Raw genomic sequence first — 21,628 nt, forward strand, 5'->3', positions numbered from 1 at the left:
TCTGTTAGTGAACAGTCCGCTGGTAAAAATGAAATACCAGTTGTTTTTGGCGATAGCTTAAGTGTGACCAGTCTAGCGTATGGCGATATTTAAGTATCGATAAGTTCGCTAAAGACTCATAACACTCTATTATTCATAAAATAATTAACTAATAAAATTACGAACTGTTTTTGTCGCAATGCCAAGAGAAAAAGTGCTATATTGCAGAAAGTATATTTATAACTATTTTATCTTAACGAAACTAATTTGATCGCAACAGCTTTGAGTTTTCACTTGAATTTTGCTTGTTTTAGCTGTGCTAACTAATCTTAGCATGTTTGAGTCAATTTTTTTGAATAAATAAATCAAACAAAATTCACTATATTTCTGCTCGGACGTAAAAGCGATATATATAATTCAAATCGAAACGAATCAATTACATGGTTTTGCACCCCTGACTATAGTACACTTATCGATTACAAACGAGTCGCACAACGCAAAGTACTTTCGGACGTGTATCTTTTTCAATATAGTAAATTTTAATTTATATTTCTTAAAGTCAAGTTTCTTCCGTAATTCTTCGTAGGGAAGACGCCTTATATTCAAATTAAATACAGCTTGTTTAAAAACAAACCTCACACTTTTTTCCAAATTTGTTCAAATTTTACATTTTATTTGTCATTGTGGTAAGTAGTCAGCGTCATAAAGGAAATTAAATATGCGTTATGCCATTTGCGAAATTCACGAAATTGCAAGGCTTAACCGTTTAAATACACGTGTGTTGACTGCTTTCACGTTAATTTCTATACAAATTTATTGTATGCGCAGGGCTTTGTGTAATCGGCCGTTGATTGTATTTACAGCAAGAGCACATGCATACACGCACACGCACACACACATACATGTGTTTATCTGTATATATACAAATGTACATGTATGCAAATGCATGGCTGAATGCCGCCAAGCCATTTGTCTAAACGCGAATTTTAAGAAGTATCGCTTGTTTTTTTGGATCATTTGCAGATCAAGATGCCGAACATCAAGTTGCAGTCATCTGATGAGGAAATTTTCGATACCGATATACAAATTGCCAAGTGCTCCGGTACGATTCGCACCATGTTGGAGGATTGCGGCATGGAGGATGATGAGAATGCCATTGTGCCATTGCCGAATGTGAATTCGACAATTTTGAGAAAAGTGTTGACCTGGGCCAACTATCACAAGGATGATCCACAGCCAACGGAGGATGATGAGAGCAAGGAGAAGCGCACCGATGACATCACATCATGGGATGCCGATTTTCTGAAAGTTGACCAAGGCACGCTTTTTGAACTGATCTTGGCTGCCAATTACTTGGATATTAAGGGCTTACTGGAGCTAACATGCAAAACCGTTGCCAATATGATCAAGGGCAAAACACCCGAGGACATCCGAAAGACGTTCAACATCAAAAAAGATTTTACACCGGCCGAGGAGGAGCAGGTGCGCAAGGAGAACGAATGGTGTGAGGAGAAGTAAGCGGCACTCCAATACCCATACAGGGCACATGTCGCCAGATGGTAAATGGCTGCGATACCCATCTGCGAAACTTCTGAAGAAAATAATAAACAAACATTTGAAAACTAGGATAATGAAATACGCTTTTTCAAACTGAACCATTGCTTGAACGAACACATGCGTATTAAATAACTTTTATCTAGTTTATATATAAGAGGGTTAAAATACACACATACTTTGAAATATTTTTCTCAAAAAAAAAAAAAAAAACAAACAAAAATAAAAACAAAACAAAACCAAATTTAATTATATATAATCATGAAAAAGAACAAAAAATTTGCAATAAAATGTAAACTGCGTTTAAAGATTATGTGAAAAATTAATAACAATGATATATATATATATGTACATATACCATATATATATACCATATATATGTATATATATATATATATACACCTTAATCGTGAATCATAGCTTTTGCGCACTTACTCGTTTTTACATATAACAACAAAATCGAATGTATTTTATTTCCATCTCGGGGGCTGTCCAACCTAAAGTTCATCGACTTCCTGTTTACAGCTCGTACCAAAGGTTTGAACCTGCGACTTAAGGACACATCTAGTGTACGCCAAAAACTTTAAAACAGTTAACTCATTCCCGGACTGTTAACTGATATTGAACAATCGTTGCTCCATCGAACCTTCTCGCAGCATTGGGTAGCTCAGATACGAGTTTTGTTAAGCTAACGAAGAAGTCGAGATCTGTACCATCAAATGTTAATTTTAGGGCCTATCCGGATTATAACGGGATCCTAATAGTGCAGCTCCTGAAGAGACAATCGATTTCTACCTCCGGCTTAAGCATAACACAAACTCTGTGCGAGGGTATCTGATATTCGCCGTGCCGCAGCTAACTGTTATTTCATTTGTGTCGGGTCGGGCTACATCGCGCCCTCTCGCTCTGGCTGGCAGCTATCCCTTTCTGGTACACACGGTGCAGTTTGCGGTTTGCACTTAATGTTAACGCATTTAATTGGTTTTTAATTTTATTAAATTGTTTTAAACACTACAATTAATTTGTTAAAAGGCCATAAACAAAAATTTTTGTTCTTAATGTGTGTGAGTGTGTGTATGGGTGCATGTGTCTGTGTCTGTGTGTGTCTCTCTGTGTGTCTGTGTGTCTGCGTGTGTGTGTGCGTGTGTTTTCTTCGCTAATTTTGCAGTTATTTCATTTTCGGGCTGTGTCTTATTGGGTTATAATATGTATAATAATTTCCTGGGTCTTATAATTACAATGGCAAACAATAATTACATTTCAATATGTTTTTATGCATAATGATGCGCTCATGTTTAGATCATTATTGTTGCAAAATTAAAATTGCTGCATACCCTTTATGCATGTAAGTGTGTGCCTGTCGTGGTTGTGTGTGTGTTTGCGTGTGTGTGTGTGTGTGTGTGTGAGCTGTGTTAGTTTTCTTCTCTCTTCTTTTTTATGTTGCATTTTTTTCATATTTGTTTGTTTGCATTTTTTTTGGTTGTTTTTTAAACGTTTTTCAATAAATTATCAATAAACAATTGAAAGGTGTTTGAAATAAAGATGTGCATGGCATCATTTTGTTTTTTTTTTTAGTTTTAGTTTTTGTTTTTTTTTTTTTGCTGCTACTTTTGCTCTCTAGTTGTTGTTGTTGTTGTTGTTTTGTGTGTTGTTGTTGTTATTTTTGTTGTGGTTGACTTTGCCTTTGCTTTAACATCTTTCATCTTTTCAATAAGGACGTCAATTCAAGGAGGGCATGTGTGCATCATGCCAATTGATCTCGATGTTGGGCCACTTGGTCTGCAGGCAGGTGACCATCGGATTTGAGGTGCAAATCGACTTGAGATCGCCCTCCAGCAAAATGGCCGAGCCACAGTAATAGCGCACCTGTGTGAAAATAGGAGACACTCTCTTCAAATAGATGACATGCAAAGAAGTGCTAGACATGCTTTATAATATAGTAGTTCGATATTGATCGGATATGGCTTATATGGACGCAGCATAGTCTAATCAATAAATGGCGAGTTTGGTTAAGACGTCTTGATAAACAAAAATGACTTGAATCTTAGCTTTCGGATCGATTCTTCCTATAGAGCTATATGATATAGTCCGGAACTGGCAGAGCTCGTATACGCAACTTTTGCTTAAGAAAGCAGAATATTTTCGTATATGACAATGTGGTCTAATGTTGATTAGCTTTTGCTTGTGTTTTGTCAAGACTTCTATATAATATATAAGTCAGATCCGGTTGGTTCCGACATATTTACTGCCTGCAACTGCAAGACGGGTCGATGCAAAATCTCATAGCAATAGCTTTAAAATTGAGACTTGTTTGCCCTAGAAACAGACTAAATGGATGAATTGGATCGAAAATGCGTCCTTCTGCCTTCTACACTTCGTGGCAAAAGTATAATAAGCATTATAAGAGCATAAGAAGTAAGAATAAACAAGTGCAGTGTTCGATAAAGAGACAACTGGGACTCAATTGTAAATTTGCCTAATTATCTTAAGGTACATACGACAGGTTTTTGCCAACAACATGTTGGCAGCATTAAAATAAAAGTAATTTTGGTGGAGACACCTTACAGAAATCGAATTCAGCTTAATGATATAGTGCTGCGATCCAGCATATGTGCTGACTGCAGTCCACGAAGAAATCAATGCCAATGTTCTTCAAGAGACTAATAAAAGACGGACAACTCAACTCATGCTCCTGTTTTAGATTATAATAAGGGATTGAAGGGATGCCTTCAGTGAGTCACAGTAATTGGAGCATTTGAGCATTTTAGCAAGCTGAATGCTTACCTTGTTGTTATCGTTAGAGCCGGGTATGCCATTGTAGTGCAGCAGCTCGAACGTGTCCGGCGTTGAGCGGCGCTCCAGCGGAAAGAATTCATCCATGAAGGCATTCAAAAGTATAATGCCGAGATTCTCTGGATCCAAACGCTTTTGCATGAGACTAACACTATGTTTGGTGTAAGGGGATGAGATGAAGAAATTAGGCACTCGTCTAGCGGCAGAGGTCAGGAGCAACTTACTATCCCGGCTCGCTGACCAAATTCAATGCGGCTAGCACATCACGGAGCAAGGTGCTCGATATGAAATTGTTGCCCTCCGGATCGTAAGATTTAAAGATCCGACGTCCCGTCTCCGATGGTGTCTCTGGCGAGACGAGCCTCTTTTCATTGCTAAACAAAACTGTAGCATAAAATGGAATGTTAATATATATATATATATATGATATATGGATAAGTGGTATTAAGACTCACCAGTTAAATGCGTGTCAGAGCCCATTACCCAAACTGGGTAGCGTGGATTCTTAAAAAACGAGCCCACTGTACAGTAGCGCATTTGCTCCATTAGTGTTATAAATCCAATATCGCTTTGCTCACAAATGCCGCGCAGCTTTAGACCGCCCACATCCTGCTCATTGTCCCAGACATGGGCAACGGCGCGTCCAGTTAGCATCAGATTGATCAACGATTGTGCCCCATAGCCATATGTGCTGTGTATCAGCGGCTCCGATGTGTCCGATATATCAGATGTCACCTGCTCGGTGCCCTTGGTTAGGAATACCGAATACATAAACAACAGCACACCGTACGTATTCGATAGCTGACTATAGTTTTCCACATAGTAGCGAGCCACCTCGGCAATGTGCTCAAAGTGGAGCGTGTGCAGGCGCTCATGAAATTGATCTGGTGTCAGTTCCAAATTCAAGCGTGTGGTGACCAATGCTGCATCGTTTTTGGTAGCGACAGTAGCAGCAGCTGGAGCGGCGTTACCAGCCGCATCAATTCCAATTGTCTCCTCCGCCTCAACAGCCGCTTCAATTGCATCAGTGGGCGGCGTCAGGCGACGCTCTTTGGTTGATCGCCGTTGCAGTGTGACAATTTTATAACGCGGCGCCCGGCAGTTCTTCAATATGTTGCACAAAGCTTCGATGAGCAAACTCTGGCATTTGTCACTGGGCAGCTGGTAATGAGAATAAATCGTTTTACTATTGCCAGGCAGTTGCGTGTGGGCGGGTGCGCGGGCGGTTGCGTGGGCTGTTGCGTGGGTTGAACTTACCTTTGTTAATTGTATGCCTGGCATTTCCATGATAATTATCTTAAGCAAGTACGCCTGCACGGGCGCTATCACAGCACAAGGACCGCCCTGTTTTTGCACCAAAGCCGAGGGCTCCACATCACTAAACTCAAAACCTGCAAATGCATTTATAATTGTTCAGAGATACACACACACACACACATATATATACACACACACACGCGCGCACACATGCATGCACACCTACGCACGCACACATACAAAAAGCGCGCGCTGTTTGGGGGCGCTGTCGTTTCGGGTGGTGCAACACATCGACTTACCTTGAGACCAACGCTTGAATACATCTTCGCGCACACTGTCGCCCCACAGCAAGTGTATAATCTCGCGCAGCTCTCGCATGTCGCTCTCGTTGGGACGCAGCAGTTGCTGCTGTTGTTGTCGTCCAGCAGCTGGCGCTGTTGATGATGGTGTACTGCCACTGGCCATGGATGATATTTCTTGCTGCTGCTGTTGTCCTGCTGTGTTGTGTGACTGCGATTCCAAGGCTGTTGACGCCAACGTCATCGACGCCGTGGCTGATGCAGTTTTCGGCGAGGCGCACTTTTCGCTGCGCTGCTCCCGTTCGCATGCGTCGCTCATCTCGAGTCGTTTTCTTTGCTGTAGGAGGGAGGGGGATACGGGTATTGGAATCACAAAATGTATTCGCCTTTATCGAAATCGAAATACAATAAACGCAAAGTCAACTATTTAGGTTGGCATTTTTTTTGGCTATGCAAATGCAACAGTGTAGGGATGTACAAAATATGGGTGCATCAATGCCTATCGATACGATTGCACGATAATTGCGAATGCAAGTGCTGCCAATGCATGCTAGTGATGTCACTTAACAACTGATTGCCCCTATGTGCCATATATATCGATTGCTGACGAAAAATATGTATATCGTTCTGCGGTTGCTTTTAACAAGCAATCGCAAAATTTTCTACGATTACTGCGGATTGCATTTCAGTTGGATTTTCTTAAACACTTTTGTAAAATCCCTTATTTCTAGAACTTAATCATTTTAATCGTTTTTTTTTGTTTAATTCCTAGATGTCTGTAATCAGCTACGCAGCGCTCAATTGCAATTCAAAACATTTAGTTTTATATCGATAGTACATCGGTTGGTTTATTTGTAGTATTTTATAACATTGGGTTACTTAACACCTTACACACCGTAAACGTTGCTTGCTGAACACTAATATTTGCACTTCGAAAACGGCCAACAGATTAATTTGTACATATTTTATAAATGCAAAATGTATCGAAGTGAACAGCACTCCGTAAATAGATCCGGTGAATATCGATTTATCGACACGATTACAGCTAACTTGGTTTTTAATTCGGTCGCTGGCTCTAGCACAAAACGAAAGCGCGCCATGGAACCGAAGTGCATATTACCCAAACATTCGAAGATAAAACCTAAAGGCGGCCTTGTTGCACACGCAACTAACAGCAGGAAGCCTGAAAATGTACGCGTCTATTACTGTCGCTCCTGTTTGGTGGCCTTTCCCCGGTTTCTCGTCTGCAAGGCACATGAGCAGCTGTGCGATACACGGATCGCCCGTCTGCACATATGCAAATATTGCCTCACATTGTATGGCGATGAGCAGCTGCGTCAGCGGCACATCCAACGCAAACACATGGACGGCCGCTATATGTGCCTGCAGTGCGGCACATTTGGTAAGCGCTACAGCTCATCAATATTCCTGTACAAGCATGTGGTGTCATGGCATGGCGAGCACTCGCTCTTCTACTGCGCCATGTGCGCGGACAACTGCAACGACGCAAAGGCATTTAGATGCATGAGCGACCTGATTGCCCATGCCGAAAGCGACCATAGTCTGCAAGGCGATGGCAGCGTTGTTGACGATACTGAGGATCTGGAAATGCTTGAGGAGAACATTGACGAGCTGCTGCCAACTGTCGATTGGGACGATGATCTAACATTTGGCTGGCCCATGGATTTGGATAAGGAGTCCTGCATTGCCGATCCAAAGCCCAAGCCCAGCGCCTATGTGTGTCCGCTTTGTGCCAATGGATACACCGGCAGCATCAGTCTGCTGAAGCACATTGAGAAGTCGCATAATCGCAATCCACTTGACTGCATTTTCTGTGGCAAATCGCACAAAAATCGGGAGGCCATCCGAGCGCACTTGCAGCGCCAGCATGTGCTATTGCGCGCCCACATCTGTACCGTGTGCCAAGCGGATTTCACCACCGCCGACCATTTGCTGAAGCACATGAGGAGCAAGCACCTGGAGCGGGCGCACGTCTGTCCTGAGTGCGGCAAATCCTTTGCCCAGATTAGTCATCTTACCGAGCACATGTTATCCGAGCGGGGACATATAAAACACATCTGCAATCTATGCAACACGCAGTTCTTTCGATCCATCGACCTCTCGCGCCACATTCAGCTTAAGCATTCTACAAACTTATAAAGAGGTAAGCTCTAGACTATTCTAGTTCATATGTCTCAATAGGAAATTGTATAATACTCTCACAGAATCAAGTCATCCTAATGTTACCCGGTACTCGGGGTTTAATATTCGCATACATAAAGACACCTACAACCGACGGCACAATACCCTGTTGAAAATAGTTAACAGCTTTCAAACGGTGAAAATATGAGCTTTTTTTTAAATTGCGCGGGCTGGTCGGAAATATATTTAGAAGATGGTGAACCGTTTTCAAATGTGATTTAGATTCTAGAAATTTCACGTCTTCAGATAAACGTTTTACCTAAAATCGAATCGCATAGAAAGGTGGTCTTAAATTGGCTATAAAATAGACATGACCTTGCTGTTGATATATGTACTTTATAAGATCTCTCTTATTCGGGCAACAGGTAGCAACGATGAAATATATATATATATATATGTCGGGCTATTCAATTATATAAACTTAGCCCACTTTGTGATTATTACCATACACTCGATCGTGTGTTTATATATATATATCATATATGTACATATATAACATGGTAAAATCTGAGTTTATAATAACTATATTCATCATATTTAAATTGTGCCTTTGTAAATATCAAGTAAATGCATAAGCTTAGCAGCGCTTTGTAAATGCGTGTAACAAATTGCACATAGGCTCTATATATTTGTGTACGTACACACACACACACACACACACACACACGCAGACATTTGACATCTGTGAAAAGTTGTTTGACTTTTAAAACCTTTGGCTGGCGCTTAAAAGCGCCTACACATGCTCTGTTAATTAACAGCGCACCTGCTGCACCCCCAAACATTTGCACACAGCAGTCAGCCGCCAGAGCCTTAACAGTTACTGTAAGAGTAGGAAAAAGAAAAAAAAAATAAAATAAAAACGTTGTGATCGCAGCAGCCGTGCGCGAGCGGCTGGGAGCGCGTCCGTTACGAACTGAGAGCGTCGGAGCGCAACAGAGGCGGCAGCAGCAACGGCAGCGGCTGCGGCTGCGGCAGCGAATTAAACGTTATTGTCATTAAAAGTCTTGCTGTTGGCCCACACAGGCGACAGTTTTGAACGAATCGTGCTTGTGTTTGGATTGTCACGTTGCTGTCGCTGCCGACGCCGAACAGTTAACAATTCTCGTTTTTGTTTTTGTACGTGCATTCTGCAAAAAAAAAAAAAAAGAAGATAAAATTAAACTTGTGTTTCACATTAGATTCCTGTTAACGACACAGTCGACATTTCGCGTAAGTGCATATGCAAAAACCAAAACAGAGTTAACTTAACTACAAAAAAAAAAAATATATATAAAAAAAAATGAAATAAAACTGTGGCAATCACCGAACGCGACCCTCAGTCGACTACTTTTTGTTATTGTTTTTCTATTATTTTTTTTTAACATTTGTTTTTGTTGTTTGTGAATTGCTTTGCTATTTGGGCCCAAAGCTTTTGTTGATATTGTCGCTTTAAATAACAAAAACCAGAACAACATTTGATCAGTCATCACAGCGAATTGTAATTTGTAACTTTGTTCTTAATGTTGTTGAAGTGAATCAAAAAAAAAAAAAACCGCACACAAATTAAAAAAACAATAAAAAAAACCCCGTGCAAATCGTTGCGCTTGACTTAACGCATATTCCGACGTGTTTTATAAACAACGGAGAGTTTAAATATATATACTCGAATCAAGCGTGTGCAATGTGTCAATTGAATTAGCCAGCCAAAATTAAATTAATTACATTACTGAAGCGACATTTGAAATATAAATAATCTAAAATAAAAGAGAAATCAACTATAATTCATTATCAAATATAAAAGAATCCTTATATTCTCATCTAAAATTAAGATAATCCCATAAATATGTCTAAACCTTATGCAATTCGGCTACGAATTCAATTTCCTTAACGCATCTTCGCGAAATCAACTATTTTCGATTTTGAAATGAGAAAAACCCGCTTTAAACTGGAATTTAAGTGTTTGAGCCGGGACAGGTTCAATTGGATTTATAAATGATCATAGCTTTGATCTGCCTTAACATGCAACTAGCTTAAATGGGATTTCTGACTAAAGAAAGAAAGTGCGCAATTCTTATCGAACATTCACAGTACAGAGTTTTTATCAATATGAAATCTTATTCCCTACTACACGCTCTCTCAATTTTGTCTCGCTGGGTTTTTGCCCTCGACCACCGAGCTGTGAACTCAACGATCCAATCTACCAAGCCGCTTGGGGCCCATCAAATCCATAATTTATCTTGTAAAACTGCCCCAGTCGCCCGCAAGACTAGCCCTCTACCTCAGAGCTGGTGCATGCATGTTGTTATTAAGCATGCTAAACATGTCTTCCCTTTTCGTAATCAAACAAGGGGTATCCTACAATAAACTGAACTTAACTTAATGTGACAGAAGGCGATCATAACCCACCCTTGACAATATATATATATATATACATATCAACTTGATATATATAATTTTATACATATATATATTTATATATTATATATGTTATATTACACTTGCAGAGTATGCCCTGGACGAGTATCTCTGACCAAAGCACTTTTACTTATTTTTTTGTATACCCTTTTCCCGTTTAATATGACTTAAGAAAGGGTACACTCGTTTTGTCCAATAGAGGTAAAGCATAAGGAGCTAAGATTTTATGATAAATGTATTTATTTAACTGTGTATTTCATATGCAGAACGAGCTTTTTTTTTGGGGCGATATTGTTTACCATTTTCATATTATGTATCCATCTCGATTTAGCGCTTTGTACAGGGCATCTGCGGGGCGACTACCGCTCAGTAAAGCACTCTATAATTGTAATTGATTTGCCTTTTTGCGTGCGCGGCGCGCAGACGCTTCTGTTATCTGGCTCTCTGTTGTTTTTCTGTTATTGTTATTGCTGCTGCTGCTTGTTTGTTGTTGTTGTTGTTGTTGTTGTTTGTTGGGGTGGCATTGCTGGAAATTGAAATTGGCACTCGTGCGCAATGGGAAAGCTTTGCTGGCAAAGATGGCTGAGACGGCTGAGAACTCACCTGGCAACGGGAGCGGCATGACGCACCGCGCCGCAATGTGTCTGGCAGAACGGGTAAAACCGCAGCAGCGGCAGCAGCAGCAGCAGCATAACTAAAAATACAACAACAGCGATCGTTTAACGACAATACAATGCAAACGCATTGGTTTATTAATTAAAACGTGCTTAATTTGTAATCTGTACGCAGGTAACGTAGTCATAGACGACATTGGCATGCGCTGTTGTTGCTGTTGCTGCTGCTGCTGCTGCTGTTGCTGTTGCTGTTGCTGCTGCTGTTACTGCCGTAACGCATGACTAAATACCGCACGATTAGTGATAAGCGGCGCCGGCGGCTGCGCAGCGCCAATTTTTCTATGTGTGTATGTACATAGATGTATGCATGTCTAGGTACACACACACACGCACATGCACACGCACACACATGTAACTTTCGCTTATACGTTGCGAAAACAGATATTGCCTTGCATTTAACAGTTGTCGTAGCAGCAAATAGCCTTGACTCATGCTAACAGCGACCTGTTAACTGACTGATTTTTAAATTTGCTGCTTCCTGCAGCCACCCATGAATCACGCAGGTGAGCGAGCAACATACAACAACAACAGCAACCACAAGAAGAAAACTGCTGTCATATCAATCAGCATTTGTTTGCTTAATGGCAAAGAAAAGAAAGAAACAATAATAATAATAAAAAAAAAAAAGGCTGGCGCATTGATAGTAGCGCACATATGATTGTTGTTTTTGTCTCGCTGATTACATAAATAAACACTGCTACGCGTGCGCATGTGTTTTGTGCAGGCATCACCAGTGTGTACACAAAAAAGAAAAAATACCCATGCATGTATGTACATATACATATGTACATGTACATAAATATTTATGTTATTGTAATTGGCTACGCTGTAAAACTAAGCTTTTAATACGTTTAAACAAACTTCCCTTACCGTTAGGTACTGTGACGCTGCTGCTGACTTTAAGAGGCAAAGCTATTTTTAAACAACCTGCAAACGCATACAACACACACACACACACACACACGCACACGTACACACCAATACACGCACACGCCCTATCGCTCGTCTCTTGTGGTATTCCATTTCTGGTTTTTGTCATTTTTTTTTTTTTTTTTATGCGTGGCATTCTTCGGCTCGCGCGAGCTTTCAAATGCTTGCAACTTATGGGGGGGCCATTTTGCATATTGTCGCATTTTCATGAATGAATTGCAACGCATTGGTGTTATTATTGTGCCTGCAGCTGCTTAGCTGATAAACTGCCTTGAGCTGCTCGCTATCAGCGTTTGCATGCTTTGTTTTTGTTTTGCGTGCCATTATCGGCAGCAGCAGCAGCAGCAGCAGCCGCATCAGCAGCAGCAGCAGCAAATGAAAATGAAACGCGCTCACTGACCTATAATAAGAATTTTCATAACTATCCACATGCCATGCATGTACATGCATGTACATACATGTGTACATGGCATGTGCATGTATATACATACACACATGCATAGACCACACAATATGTAAGGACTACAGCTTGATATGGGGAACTTAATTAAAAGATTCGCCTTCAACATAATTAAATTATCTTTAAGATATCGAAGGCATTCACATAAAAAAGTTATTAAATTTCTGCTTCCGATCGAAGCTAAACATATCCAAATTACTTTCATTTATAGTAGTATCTGTTAGTATCTATGCCAGCTTTAAATTGATTTCTTCACATTTATCGAACTTGTTCCAATTACATAATTTTTTTTTTTAAAAACAAGAACTTTCGTCTTTAAGTGATCAACAATATAAAGTTCAAATCCGGGAATTGAATTAGTTTTACTTTCGTTTCTTATAGGTTCGTTCTCCTCTTAACCATCTGATCGTTTTACTGCCATCTTTCGTAGCCTTTGGTTCTTATGGAATGAATTGTGTGTCGTATGCCGGAAATTGTGAAACCTTTTTCTATTCATGAATACCTTTGCGTAGCATTTTGTAGTACTGTCACGAATTCATAGGGTATTGTCCGCTACGATCAGGACAATGAATTGACTTGTCAATCTTTTTTCATTGAGCACATACACACATCCTAGCAGGCATCTTATATATACATACATATCTTATATGGTAACCAAGTGTTTCACTATCTATCGTCTATATATCGTTTAGATTTCAGTAAAGTTATATGTCTAGGCCCACTGGGGGCGTGGTAAATTGCAGTCTTGGTGCTAGGGTGAAGAAATTTTGAACGAAGACTATTTATGGAGGTGATCTACAGATCAAACTCTTTGCCTACATCCTCTAAGGAGGGGGCAAAACTGAAAATGCACTATATCTCTCTGATGAATGGGTAACCTGTTTTCAGCTGTTGGACTGTGAAAGAGTATCACGCAATCGGCTGCATCGGCGTGCAACATTCTTGGCTGTTGTTTTCCATGCTTCCGGACAAGAAACCTACGCGCCAGCTTATCGAAGTAGCCAGCTGATTGAAGAGCCAGATCAACCAGGCCAACCAAACAAACATTGTCCATTCATGGCCAACAGCGGCAAGTGTCGCGTATGCAACTACCCTATATGGTAGGCTGTGTACGTAGGGTATGCACGTTTAAGCATGGCATACATTGAAGACTCAAGTTTGGTATTTAATTTAGGCCAAGTGAATTGATTGTGACCCTATTATTATAAATATTAGTTTCAAGGTTGCAACTCGTGCGGTTCAAACCTGCATTGAATGAAGAGCGAAAGGAGAATTTGTAGGGGAACTCAGACGCAATGCAAACTTAAAAATAGACAAATGCAAATTTTGGGTAGGGATTTCAATTTAGCCCGAAAGTTCTATATGAAAATATTTACGGCTTGCAATATTCTCAGTGGAACGGGCATGGAAAATGTAAGACTAACCAGGGTTTGAACCAAAAGTTAGGCAGCTGGCTCAAACCGTAAATCCAACTAGCGACATTTTGTACTAACTGATTTCCTATATTATAACTATGGAAATTGGATGAAACACATTTTGTTCGGTTCGGTAAACACAGGGTATTTTTCAAGTCGGTCAGCTGCTTAAGGCCGAATACCCAAGCAATCAGTTTGATGATTTACTTATTGATATGCCCGACGCATGGTTGTGAGCTCACACACGCACACACACGCACACACACACACACACACACACACACACACATGCATACAGAAATGTACAAATGTGCATTTGTATGCGTGTGCGAGTGTGTATATTTATGATAACGCTGCATTTGTTGTTATTCTTTATTTATTGTTGCGTCTACATTTGTATCAATGTCAAGTTAACCATAAAAAAAAAGGTTTTGTCACTTACAGTTGACAACAATGCAACAACAAATACTGACCCCAATTCCAGTTGTATGTGGGTGGGTGGATGGGTGCATGGACGTATGTGTGCGTGCACACCTGCTGCATTGACTCGTGCAGCCGCTGACTAACCCATAAATAAATCAGCTAACAGAATCAGCAACCACATCCTCCACTGACGTCTTCTCGCTCATCATAAATTTGGCCATAAATCAGAGTCAAGTAGACAAATGAAAAGCTTTGCTCTGCTTGAATAAGCTTCAAAATACAAATATGTTAAGTGTTGTGCTCTCTCTCGCTCTCTCTCTCTCTCTCTCTCTCTCATCATTTCCACGGCTTTGCTCTATTTGCAGACAGCGACGTCAACAAAAAGTGATAGACAGCCAGCCAGCCAGCGATAACAGTGCACACGTTAACAGCGCGCGAACAACAGACGTTTAGCCATGACACAAACCCAGCATACAACGCGCAGTTGCAGCAGCAGCAGCAGCGATTTACAGCATGCGCAGCAGCGACGTCGACGCCAAATCCAGCCAAAGCAATTTTCGGCACTGCTGCTGTTGCTGCTGTTCAGCTGCGGCGCAGCCGTTACGACTGCCGCCGCGACTGCGCAGTCGCGCAACTATGCGCGGCCACAGCGTGCCATAGACGACGCTGCCGCCGAAGTCGAGGCAGCGGAGGCGACAACCTGCTGCCAGGGCGCAGCAGCCGCATCTGTTCAGCCTGTCACGGTGAGTATACACAGTGCAGTTGGCGCCAACGCGTCGCAACGAGACGTTGCATATTTGGGTCAGCAGCCCGCTGCAGTTGCAGTTGCAGCGCCAGCAGCGCCCGCTCTGATAAGAGCCACGCAAATGGACAGCGTGCCCTGGCCTGGCATTGATAGTGGCCGCCTTTTGATGCCAAGACAAATAGCGCGCATATTCCGCTTTAATTAGGCGTTACTCATGCAGCCACCTCGCACTTGTATTTGCTTTGCCAATTAAAAGATAAATCCAACCACCCCTCCCCCATACCACCCCACCTGCGTAGGACAGCGCCTCCACCTCAAAGCAGAAGTCGCAACGGAAATGATATTTTTGAAATATTTATGCGAGGTGGCAGTAAACAAACGTTAAGCGTGTGTTTACATAGATACAGATACAGATACAGATACGGATACGAATACACCTACAGATACCAAGATATAGATACAGATACAGATACAGTTACAGTTATCAGTTATCAGTAAAAATAATTGGATCGTATTTCGCCGCCTTCCGCTTTTCTAAGAACTGCGAATGCATGCGAATGGAATTTTTATTGTTCCTGGCAACGGAAACGTTGGGCCTAAGCGACTAACGCCTTAAAGTTCATTTAATCTTTAAGCTAACGGTAAAAGGTGTATGGAATAGTTGGATGTTTACATGAGCGTTATCTAGCTAAGAAATGCACAAGCAAGACAACAAGCCATACTTTTGCAGAAGCCAGTTCTCTGTTTGCCTCGCTCTCTCGATCTGGCCTGTATATATATCTATATAGTATTTGTCTGTGCTGCAACTTACCCCATAGAAGCTCCACATGAATGCAGGTTGTTCAGCTTTGCTAGACGGTTCCTTAAATTTTAGTTTTCGTATTGTTTTTGTTTATTTTTTTCTATTTTTTTTTTCTGTCCTTAATTTGCGTGTTGCATTTGTGGTTATAATGTAGATATATATTGATTTGAATTTATGTGTTGCCTTCTTTCTAAATGCTACTAGGATCTGCTCTATATAGTCTGTGGTTAATTTCACATCTTCAGCCATCGGCCAGTGCCTACTACGATCTTACACTGTTAAATAAAGGGGCGCACTTCGATTGTGCGTGCCCTGCTCAGCCTCTGAGTATAAATATATTCTCGGGTAACTTCGGTATTCAATGTGCGATCCTTATGAAATTTTCAGGGCACAAACGTAACATACAAATGTGTGTAAATTCCTAAGCGGAAGATGATACTAGGTTTTTGCGAGAAGCGGTGAAGTTATCGAGAAAGTTAAATGTACACAAGAATCTACAAACCAAATAAGTTCGCACTGGCTCCTAAAAGTTTCAAAGAACTGGATTTCCAGATCGATTTTTATCGATTTCATGAAAACGCGACAATTTATCGCTGTTTTGCTCGAGTAACTGAAGGAGCTACGTTCCAAGTTTCAGCTCTCTAGCTCGCATAGTTTTCGGGATCGTCGCGTAACCCATTTGGAATGGGTTCAGGGCATAAAATAATCAGTAGTTTGTTTGAACAGCTTGAGGGGCTATTTTCGTACCCATTCCCCCTACTCGCTCTGCTGCTGTTTACGTGCTAATTAGTTAGTAGCCACTAAATGGCAACTAGCGGCAGCTGCTGGTGACACCATGATTCATGGTCAAGGCACGAAGCCGCGACTCGACTCGACATTGACGCCAATGGGAGCGACGTGTCAATTGGTCAATCAGGCAATAAAAACAACAAACAGCTGAACAGCCCGGAATGGCATTTGGCACGTGTTTCGTTTAGGGAATACGCTGCGGCTTGAATACCCTATTCCGACCGGATTGACTCAGCTCTCAAAGATGTTTGGTTCTGGGCGACATCAAAAAAAAAAAAAAAAAAAAACAAAAACAAAAATGTGCTGCGCACGTTTCAATGGAATTTGTTGGCTAACGAATCGCTATTGGCCTGGCCAGTGACTAATCTGCCGAGTGGCAGAGTGACAGATACAGGTATATATGCTGCCGCATGTCTATGTACAGGTGTTTTCTATTGATTGCATTCGTCTGAGCCTTTGTTTAGCTGTTTTTTCCACACAAAACAGAGCCAAACACTTCGTAGAACGCAATATGTGAGCTTGTTCTACTCTGTTTAGGGGCTTCGCGTGTTTTGACACATCTGCTTTTTAGTTGCTCTGTTAATTAATTCGATTCATATCTAATCATTACATAAATCGCCCGCGTCAGCAGAGCCAGGCAGACGGCCCAGCTGATATGCCCCGCTGCCATTTGACAAGCCTGCGCTTGAACCACTTGCGAATTATAAACTCATGCTTTTGTACCGAGCACCAATTACTTAGTTTTTTGTTTTAAAGAGTTAGGTACATTGTATTGATGGAGAAACAGGCGAGAGTCCTCTGGTTAGCCTAACATAACCCAAAAGTTCTCGACTCTGGAATGTCCCATTCGAGATACCCTGAGCCCAGCGCATGCCAAAGCTGTCGCTTTGGGCATTTGAAGCATTTGGGAAATGTGTTCTCGTATCACTTGGTAGTGGTTCTTGCGCAAACGTTTTTGAATATACTATTAGAACATACATAAATATTGTTAATATGAATAATAAAAAAAATATGGGTTTCTTTTCGCACAGCTCGCGCTGGAGTTGGGCAAAGTGACGGCAGACTTTGGTGAAGCAGATGGCTCCGGCGAATTCTCTAAGGGTAAGAAGCGCTAAGAAAATAATCATATTTCTATTGAACTAATGTAATTCTTTACTTTACACTTGCTGCCACAGAGAACTTCAAGCGCAGCGTGTCACCAGGTAAGTGACACTATAAAAGATAGATTTTAGAGATTTCCTCTCGAGGCAATTGCTAATCGATTTCTTATCCGTTTTAGCTGCTGTGCGCAATGCAACGCCCGCGAGCTGCTCGCCACAGCCCACCATTGTGGAGCTGAAGCCACTGACGGAGCAGGCCGGCGAGCAGACGGCATCGAATGTCTACTATACGCCGGCGTGCACGCGCATCAATCGATGCAATGGCTGCTGCGGCTCCACGCTGATCGCATGCCAGCCGACGCAGACGGAGACGCTGCGGCTGCGCGTCCGGAAGGTGGAGCGTTTTGGGGCCAGCAGCAAGCGTGAATCTGCCATTGTCAGTGTGGAGCAGCATTTGGCCTGTAAATGCGATTGCCGCATCAAGGCCGAGGACTGCAATGCGTATCAGGAGTATCGCAAGGATCTGTGCCGCTGCGAGTGCCAGAACACGGATGCCCGCGACAAGTGCCTGGAGCAATCGGATCACAAATACTGGGACGATGCCAACTGCACCTGCGCCTGTCGCTACAATCAATCCTGCACCACCGGCACCGTCTTCGATGAGACGCAATGCAAATGCACCGATGTGAGTGACGGCTACGCCAACGAGATTTCATCAATTCGGCGATAGATTGATTCAAATTGAGTTTCGTTTGCGGTTACGGTTCCGTTTCTGGTTGTGGGTTGTGTTCTGTTTTCCGGGCTGGTTGTTGGTTTTGTTTGTCTAATGCTCATCCACAATGCAAACAGACATGAAAGGCACACACGCTCTCACTCAGGACTTTAAATCTGAATCAATTATATATATATATATATATATTTATATATATGAACGTTTCGTTTATTGTCTAAGTTAAATTGCATAATTGTCGTGTTAATGTCCTAATTTAAAATGTGTTTCTGTTTTATTTTCTTTTATGTTTTATTTTAGATCAAAAGTCTCGAGTATTATTCCTAGAATACACACATTCTATAACACACTGAAAACACATAGATCCTATGCTCGTTGTTGTTGTTTGTTTGTTTGTTTCAAATACGTGATAAACAAAAAGAAAGGCAGCTTTATTTGCAGAAGAAATTCAAAAATCATACATCACAGTCACATGACCATTATCAATCAATCAATCAATCAATCAATACAGCAACAAACAGCACTTGAGAGAAAGAACAGAATTGATAAACAAAAAAAGAGAAGAAATTTAATTTTGAAAAAAAAAAAACATTTTGCTTGAACCAATTTGTGATACGTTTGCATTCGAAAATTGATTTATGTATATGAATATTTGTTAAATTAAAAAATGTTAAATGATTAGGAATTCGTTTAGAGAATGTTTAAGGCAAATGTAACTTATAGCTGAGTTGAGGCCAAAACACACACAACGTTATTTGTGTTGCATTGTGTGAGTATTTTCGTTGATTTATGTTTATACATATGCATCCATCTATTGTTATATATTATTATCCTGCATGTGCTTCGGTATCCTTGATCAACCCAGCTACGTATAAATCTGCTTGATATTCCCCCATATATAGTTAACAGCCATTAACCAACTGACTCTTATCATACACAATTATCCTAGTATATATATATATATATATATATTAATTATGTTTCTCTATTGTCAGCCATCGGCGCCCAGCGATGTGGCGGACCGCAGACGCTTCATAGTACAGGCCGTCGCCGTGGAGCCGGACAACAGCACCCTCTACAGCGTCTAGGCGAGATTCTACGGGCCGTTCGTACTGAAGTTTACTAAAGCATACACAAATTACACCTATACGTAATTTAAAGTACTTTATATTATTTATAAAACACATAGCTTTACTTATCTTATCTAGCTATACAGCCCGTTCATATATTTCAGTATTTCATCTTTTGTTTTTTCTTTGTTTGTCCGTTAATTTTAAAAGCGATTTTCATTCAATTGCTTTTTTTCTCAATGGGATTTTGTGTAGCTCCCAGAATTCGTGCATTCCATTTAATTATGTGTATGGTTTTTTTTCATTTGCTTTGTTTAAGTTTTAAATTTTTCGCATTTTACACAACATTTCTGTCAATCGTAGCTCTAAGACTTAAATAACAAACACAGTTCAATTGTCGTCTTTATACGAAACAATTGTAGGCGAGTTACTATAATTCATAATAATATGTATCATTATTCCGCGTCCGTTACATAAAAAAAAAAAAAAGAAAATCAATTAATAATGAAGAAAAAAATATTGTTTGTTATTTAAATTCACAGATTTGTGTTGGCTTATGCCAAAACGTTGCGAAAAATAATGTACAATAAATACAATTCAAATATCTGAAAGATTCAGTTTAGGTAAAATGCAAGGCTGCAAACAAATTTTGAAACGCACCGGTTCAAACCCGGAATTCCTATTTGTAGTATAGTATCAAGCGATATGCACAGGCGCCTTGCCGACCACGGACAATGTGGTCAAGATCGGAGAGCAGCAGCGATGCAATTCAACTGAGTTATTTGAACGGAGATCATTGAATGGCGTTAAGATTGTGTTCAACTGTTATATTGCCATTGATTGGGGCAATCGAAAGCAATGAGGCACTCATAAATCCCGTCGCTGAATGTCAGCAGATAAGATATCGAAATGGCGAAATCTAGTTTAGTTTCTTGGTGGCCAGTTGCCTTATAAATAATCGTTGTCCAGATTAGACTAACGTCGTGTATAAAAGACTTTGCGTTGACTGCGGCGCGTTTCAGTTACGTCGTCACGATGATTTCCAGTTTGATTGGATCGATTTTGCTGCTGGCTGCCGTTTGCCATGGAGCACCACCTGGTAGTCTCAGCGGTCGCATTGTGGGCGGCGAAGATGCCACACAGGCGCAGTTTCCGCATCAAATATCGCTGCGCAACGGCGACTCCCATAGCTGCGGCGGATCAATCATATCGAGGAACTGGGTGCTTACCGCGGCTCATTGTGTTTCCTACGAGGATGCCAATGGGGAGTTAGTCATTCAGCCAGCCAGCCGGTATAGCATCCGTGCCGGCAGCAATGATCGACTCAAAGGAGGCGTTCTGCTGCAGGTGGTCGAGATCATTGTGCACGAGGATTATGGCAATTTCCTTAACGATGTGGCTATACTTCGCGTGGAGGCACCCTTTATCTACTCGGCAAACATCCAGCCGATCGCATTGCCCACCAAATATACGCCAGACGACGCTGACATTATTGTCTCTGGCTGGGGTCGCCTTACCCAGGGCGGCGATGTGCCACGATATCTGCAATGGACAACGCTCAAATCGCTGTCGCTGCTGGAATGTGATAGTCGCATTGGATATGGATATCCCAATATCTTGTGCCTGCTCCATGAGGCGGACAACGGTGTCTGCAATGGAGACTCGGGTGGTCCTGCCCTCTACAACAATGAAGTTGTTGGCATTGCCGGCTTTGTCTATGGTGGCTGCGGCACCACCAACCCAGATGGCTATGCACGTGTTCATCTCTTTGTGGATTGGATTAAAGCCCACACCGATGTCGAGTAGGATAACTATACAACTTTTTTGTTAAAATTGATTCGAAATAAACTTTAAAAATTACTTTCTCGGTTTCGTCGGAAGGGACTTGGAGTAATGGATACTACGATACGAGACAGACTGACAGAGAGAGAGAGAGAAAGAGAGAGACAGACAGAAAAGTCGCTTGATAAAGAGAGAAAGAAAGAGCTAATGATATATAGTCAGGCATTGCT

General features: G+C 41.3%; 5 protein-coding genes across 6 annotated transcripts; 4 read left to right on the forward strand and 1 right to left on the reverse strand.

Annotated features, from left to right (window-relative positions):
* The first annotated feature begins 449 nt into the window (after positions 1-449).
* Positions 450-1,630, forward strand: LOC6632120 (S-phase kinase-associated protein 1). Its single transcript, XM_002055222.4, has 2 exons — positions 450-665; positions 1,003-1,630. Exon 2 carries the CDS (start codon positions 1,009-1,011, stop codon positions 1,495-1,497), a length of 489 nt encoding a protein of 162 aa, XP_002055258.2. The 5' UTR covers positions 450-665; positions 1,003-1,008; the 3' UTR covers positions 1,498-1,630.
* A 99-nt stretch (positions 1,631-1,729) lies between these two features.
* Positions 1,730-16,047, reverse strand: LOC6632119 (ubiquitin carboxyl-terminal hydrolase MINDY-3 homolog). Its single transcript, XM_032440302.2, has 7 exons — positions 15,937-16,047; positions 5,883-6,219; positions 5,584-5,717; positions 4,782-5,487; positions 4,551-4,710; positions 4,318-4,477; positions 1,730-3,399 (listed from the first exon to the last, which is right to left on the reverse strand). The coding sequence occupies exons 1-7, from the start codon at positions 15,952-15,954 to the stop codon at positions 3,253-3,255; spliced, it is 1,662 nt and encodes a 553-aa protein (XP_032296193.2). The 5' UTR covers positions 15,955-16,047; the 3' UTR covers positions 1,730-3,252.
* LOC6632118 (zinc finger protein OZF) lies at positions 6,781-14,832 on the forward strand. Its single transcript, XM_002055220.4, has 2 exons — positions 6,781-8,046; positions 14,746-14,832. The coding sequence occupies exon 1, from the start codon at positions 6,861-6,863 to the stop codon at positions 8,040-8,042; it is 1,182 nt and encodes a 393-aa protein (XP_002055256.2). The 5' UTR covers positions 6,781-6,860; the 3' UTR covers positions 8,043-8,046; positions 14,746-14,832.
* On the forward strand, positions 14,836-20,179 carry Pvf1 (PDGF- and VEGF-related factor 1). Of its 2 annotated transcripts, XR_011416013.1 has the most exons (6): positions 14,836-15,123; positions 17,748-17,817; positions 17,892-17,918; positions 17,996-18,501; positions 18,847-19,315; positions 19,542-20,179. XR_011416013.1 is itself a non-coding variant. In XM_002055219.4 (5 exons), exons 1-5 carry the CDS (start codon positions 14,836-14,838, stop codon positions 19,632-19,634), a joined length of 984 nt encoding a protein of 327 aa, XP_002055255.1. In that variant the 3' UTR covers positions 19,635-20,156. The 2 variants fall into 2 exon arrangements, 1 of the variants encoding a protein (XP_002055255.1); XM_002055219.4 differs by lacking the exon at positions 18,847-19,315 and having other exon boundaries at positions 19,542-20,156.
* Positions 20,180-20,589: 410 nt separating this feature from the next.
* Positions 20,590-21,476, forward strand: LOC6632116 (serine protease SP24D). Its single transcript, XM_002055218.4, has one exon. It carries the CDS (start codon positions 20,652-20,654, stop codon positions 21,420-21,422), a length of 771 nt encoding a protein of 256 aa, XP_002055254.1. The 5' UTR covers positions 20,590-20,651; the 3' UTR covers positions 21,423-21,476.
* Positions 21,477-21,628: the final 152 nt, after the last annotated feature.

This window comes from Drosophila virilis, chromosome X (assembly GCF_030788295.1).
Source record: "Drosophila virilis strain 15010-1051.87 chromosome X, Dvir_AGI_RSII-ME, whole genome shotgun sequence".
NCBI lineage: Eukaryota > Metazoa > Arthropoda > Insecta > Diptera > Drosophilidae > Drosophila > Drosophila virilis.

What these genes read in the sequence shown, in the direction of transcription:
- LOC6632120 (XM_002055222.4), top strand. Translation starts at nt 1,009, where the DNA reads ATGCCGAACATCAAGTTGCAGTCATCTGATGAGGAAATTTTCGATACC.
- LOC6632118 (XM_002055220.4), top strand. Translation starts at nt 6,861, where the DNA reads ATGTATCGAAGTGAACAGCACTCCGTAAATAGATCCGGTGAATATCGA.
- LOC6632119 (XM_032440302.2), bottom strand. An exon ending in CTCTGACACGCATTTAACTG is followed by an intron (nt 4,711 to 4,781) that starts GTGAGTCTTAAT and finishes TTTATGCTACAG; the next exon opens with TTTTGTTTAGCAATGAAAAG. An exon ending in GCTCTAACGATAACAACAAG is followed by an intron (nt 3,400 to 4,317) that starts GTAAGCATTCAG and finishes ATTTTCACACAG; the next exon opens with GTGCGCTATTACTGTGGCTC.
- Pvf1 (XM_002055219.4), top strand. Translation starts at nt 14,836, where the DNA reads ATGACACAAACCCAGCATACAACGCGCAGTTGCAGCAGCAGCAGCAGC. An exon ending in CATCTGTTCAGCCTGTCACG is followed by an intron (nt 15,124 to 17,747) that starts GTGAGTATACAC and finishes CTTTTCGCACAG; the next exon opens with CTCGCGCTGGAGTTGGGCAA. An exon ending in CTCCGGCGAATTCTCTAAGG is followed by an intron (nt 17,818 to 17,891) that starts GTAAGAAGCGCT and finishes TTGCTGCCACAG; the next exon opens with AGAACTTCAAGCGCAGCGTG.
- LOC6632116 (XM_002055218.4), top strand. Translation starts at nt 20,652, where the DNA reads ATGATTTCCAGTTTGATTGGATCGATTTTGCTGCTGGCTGCCGTTTGC.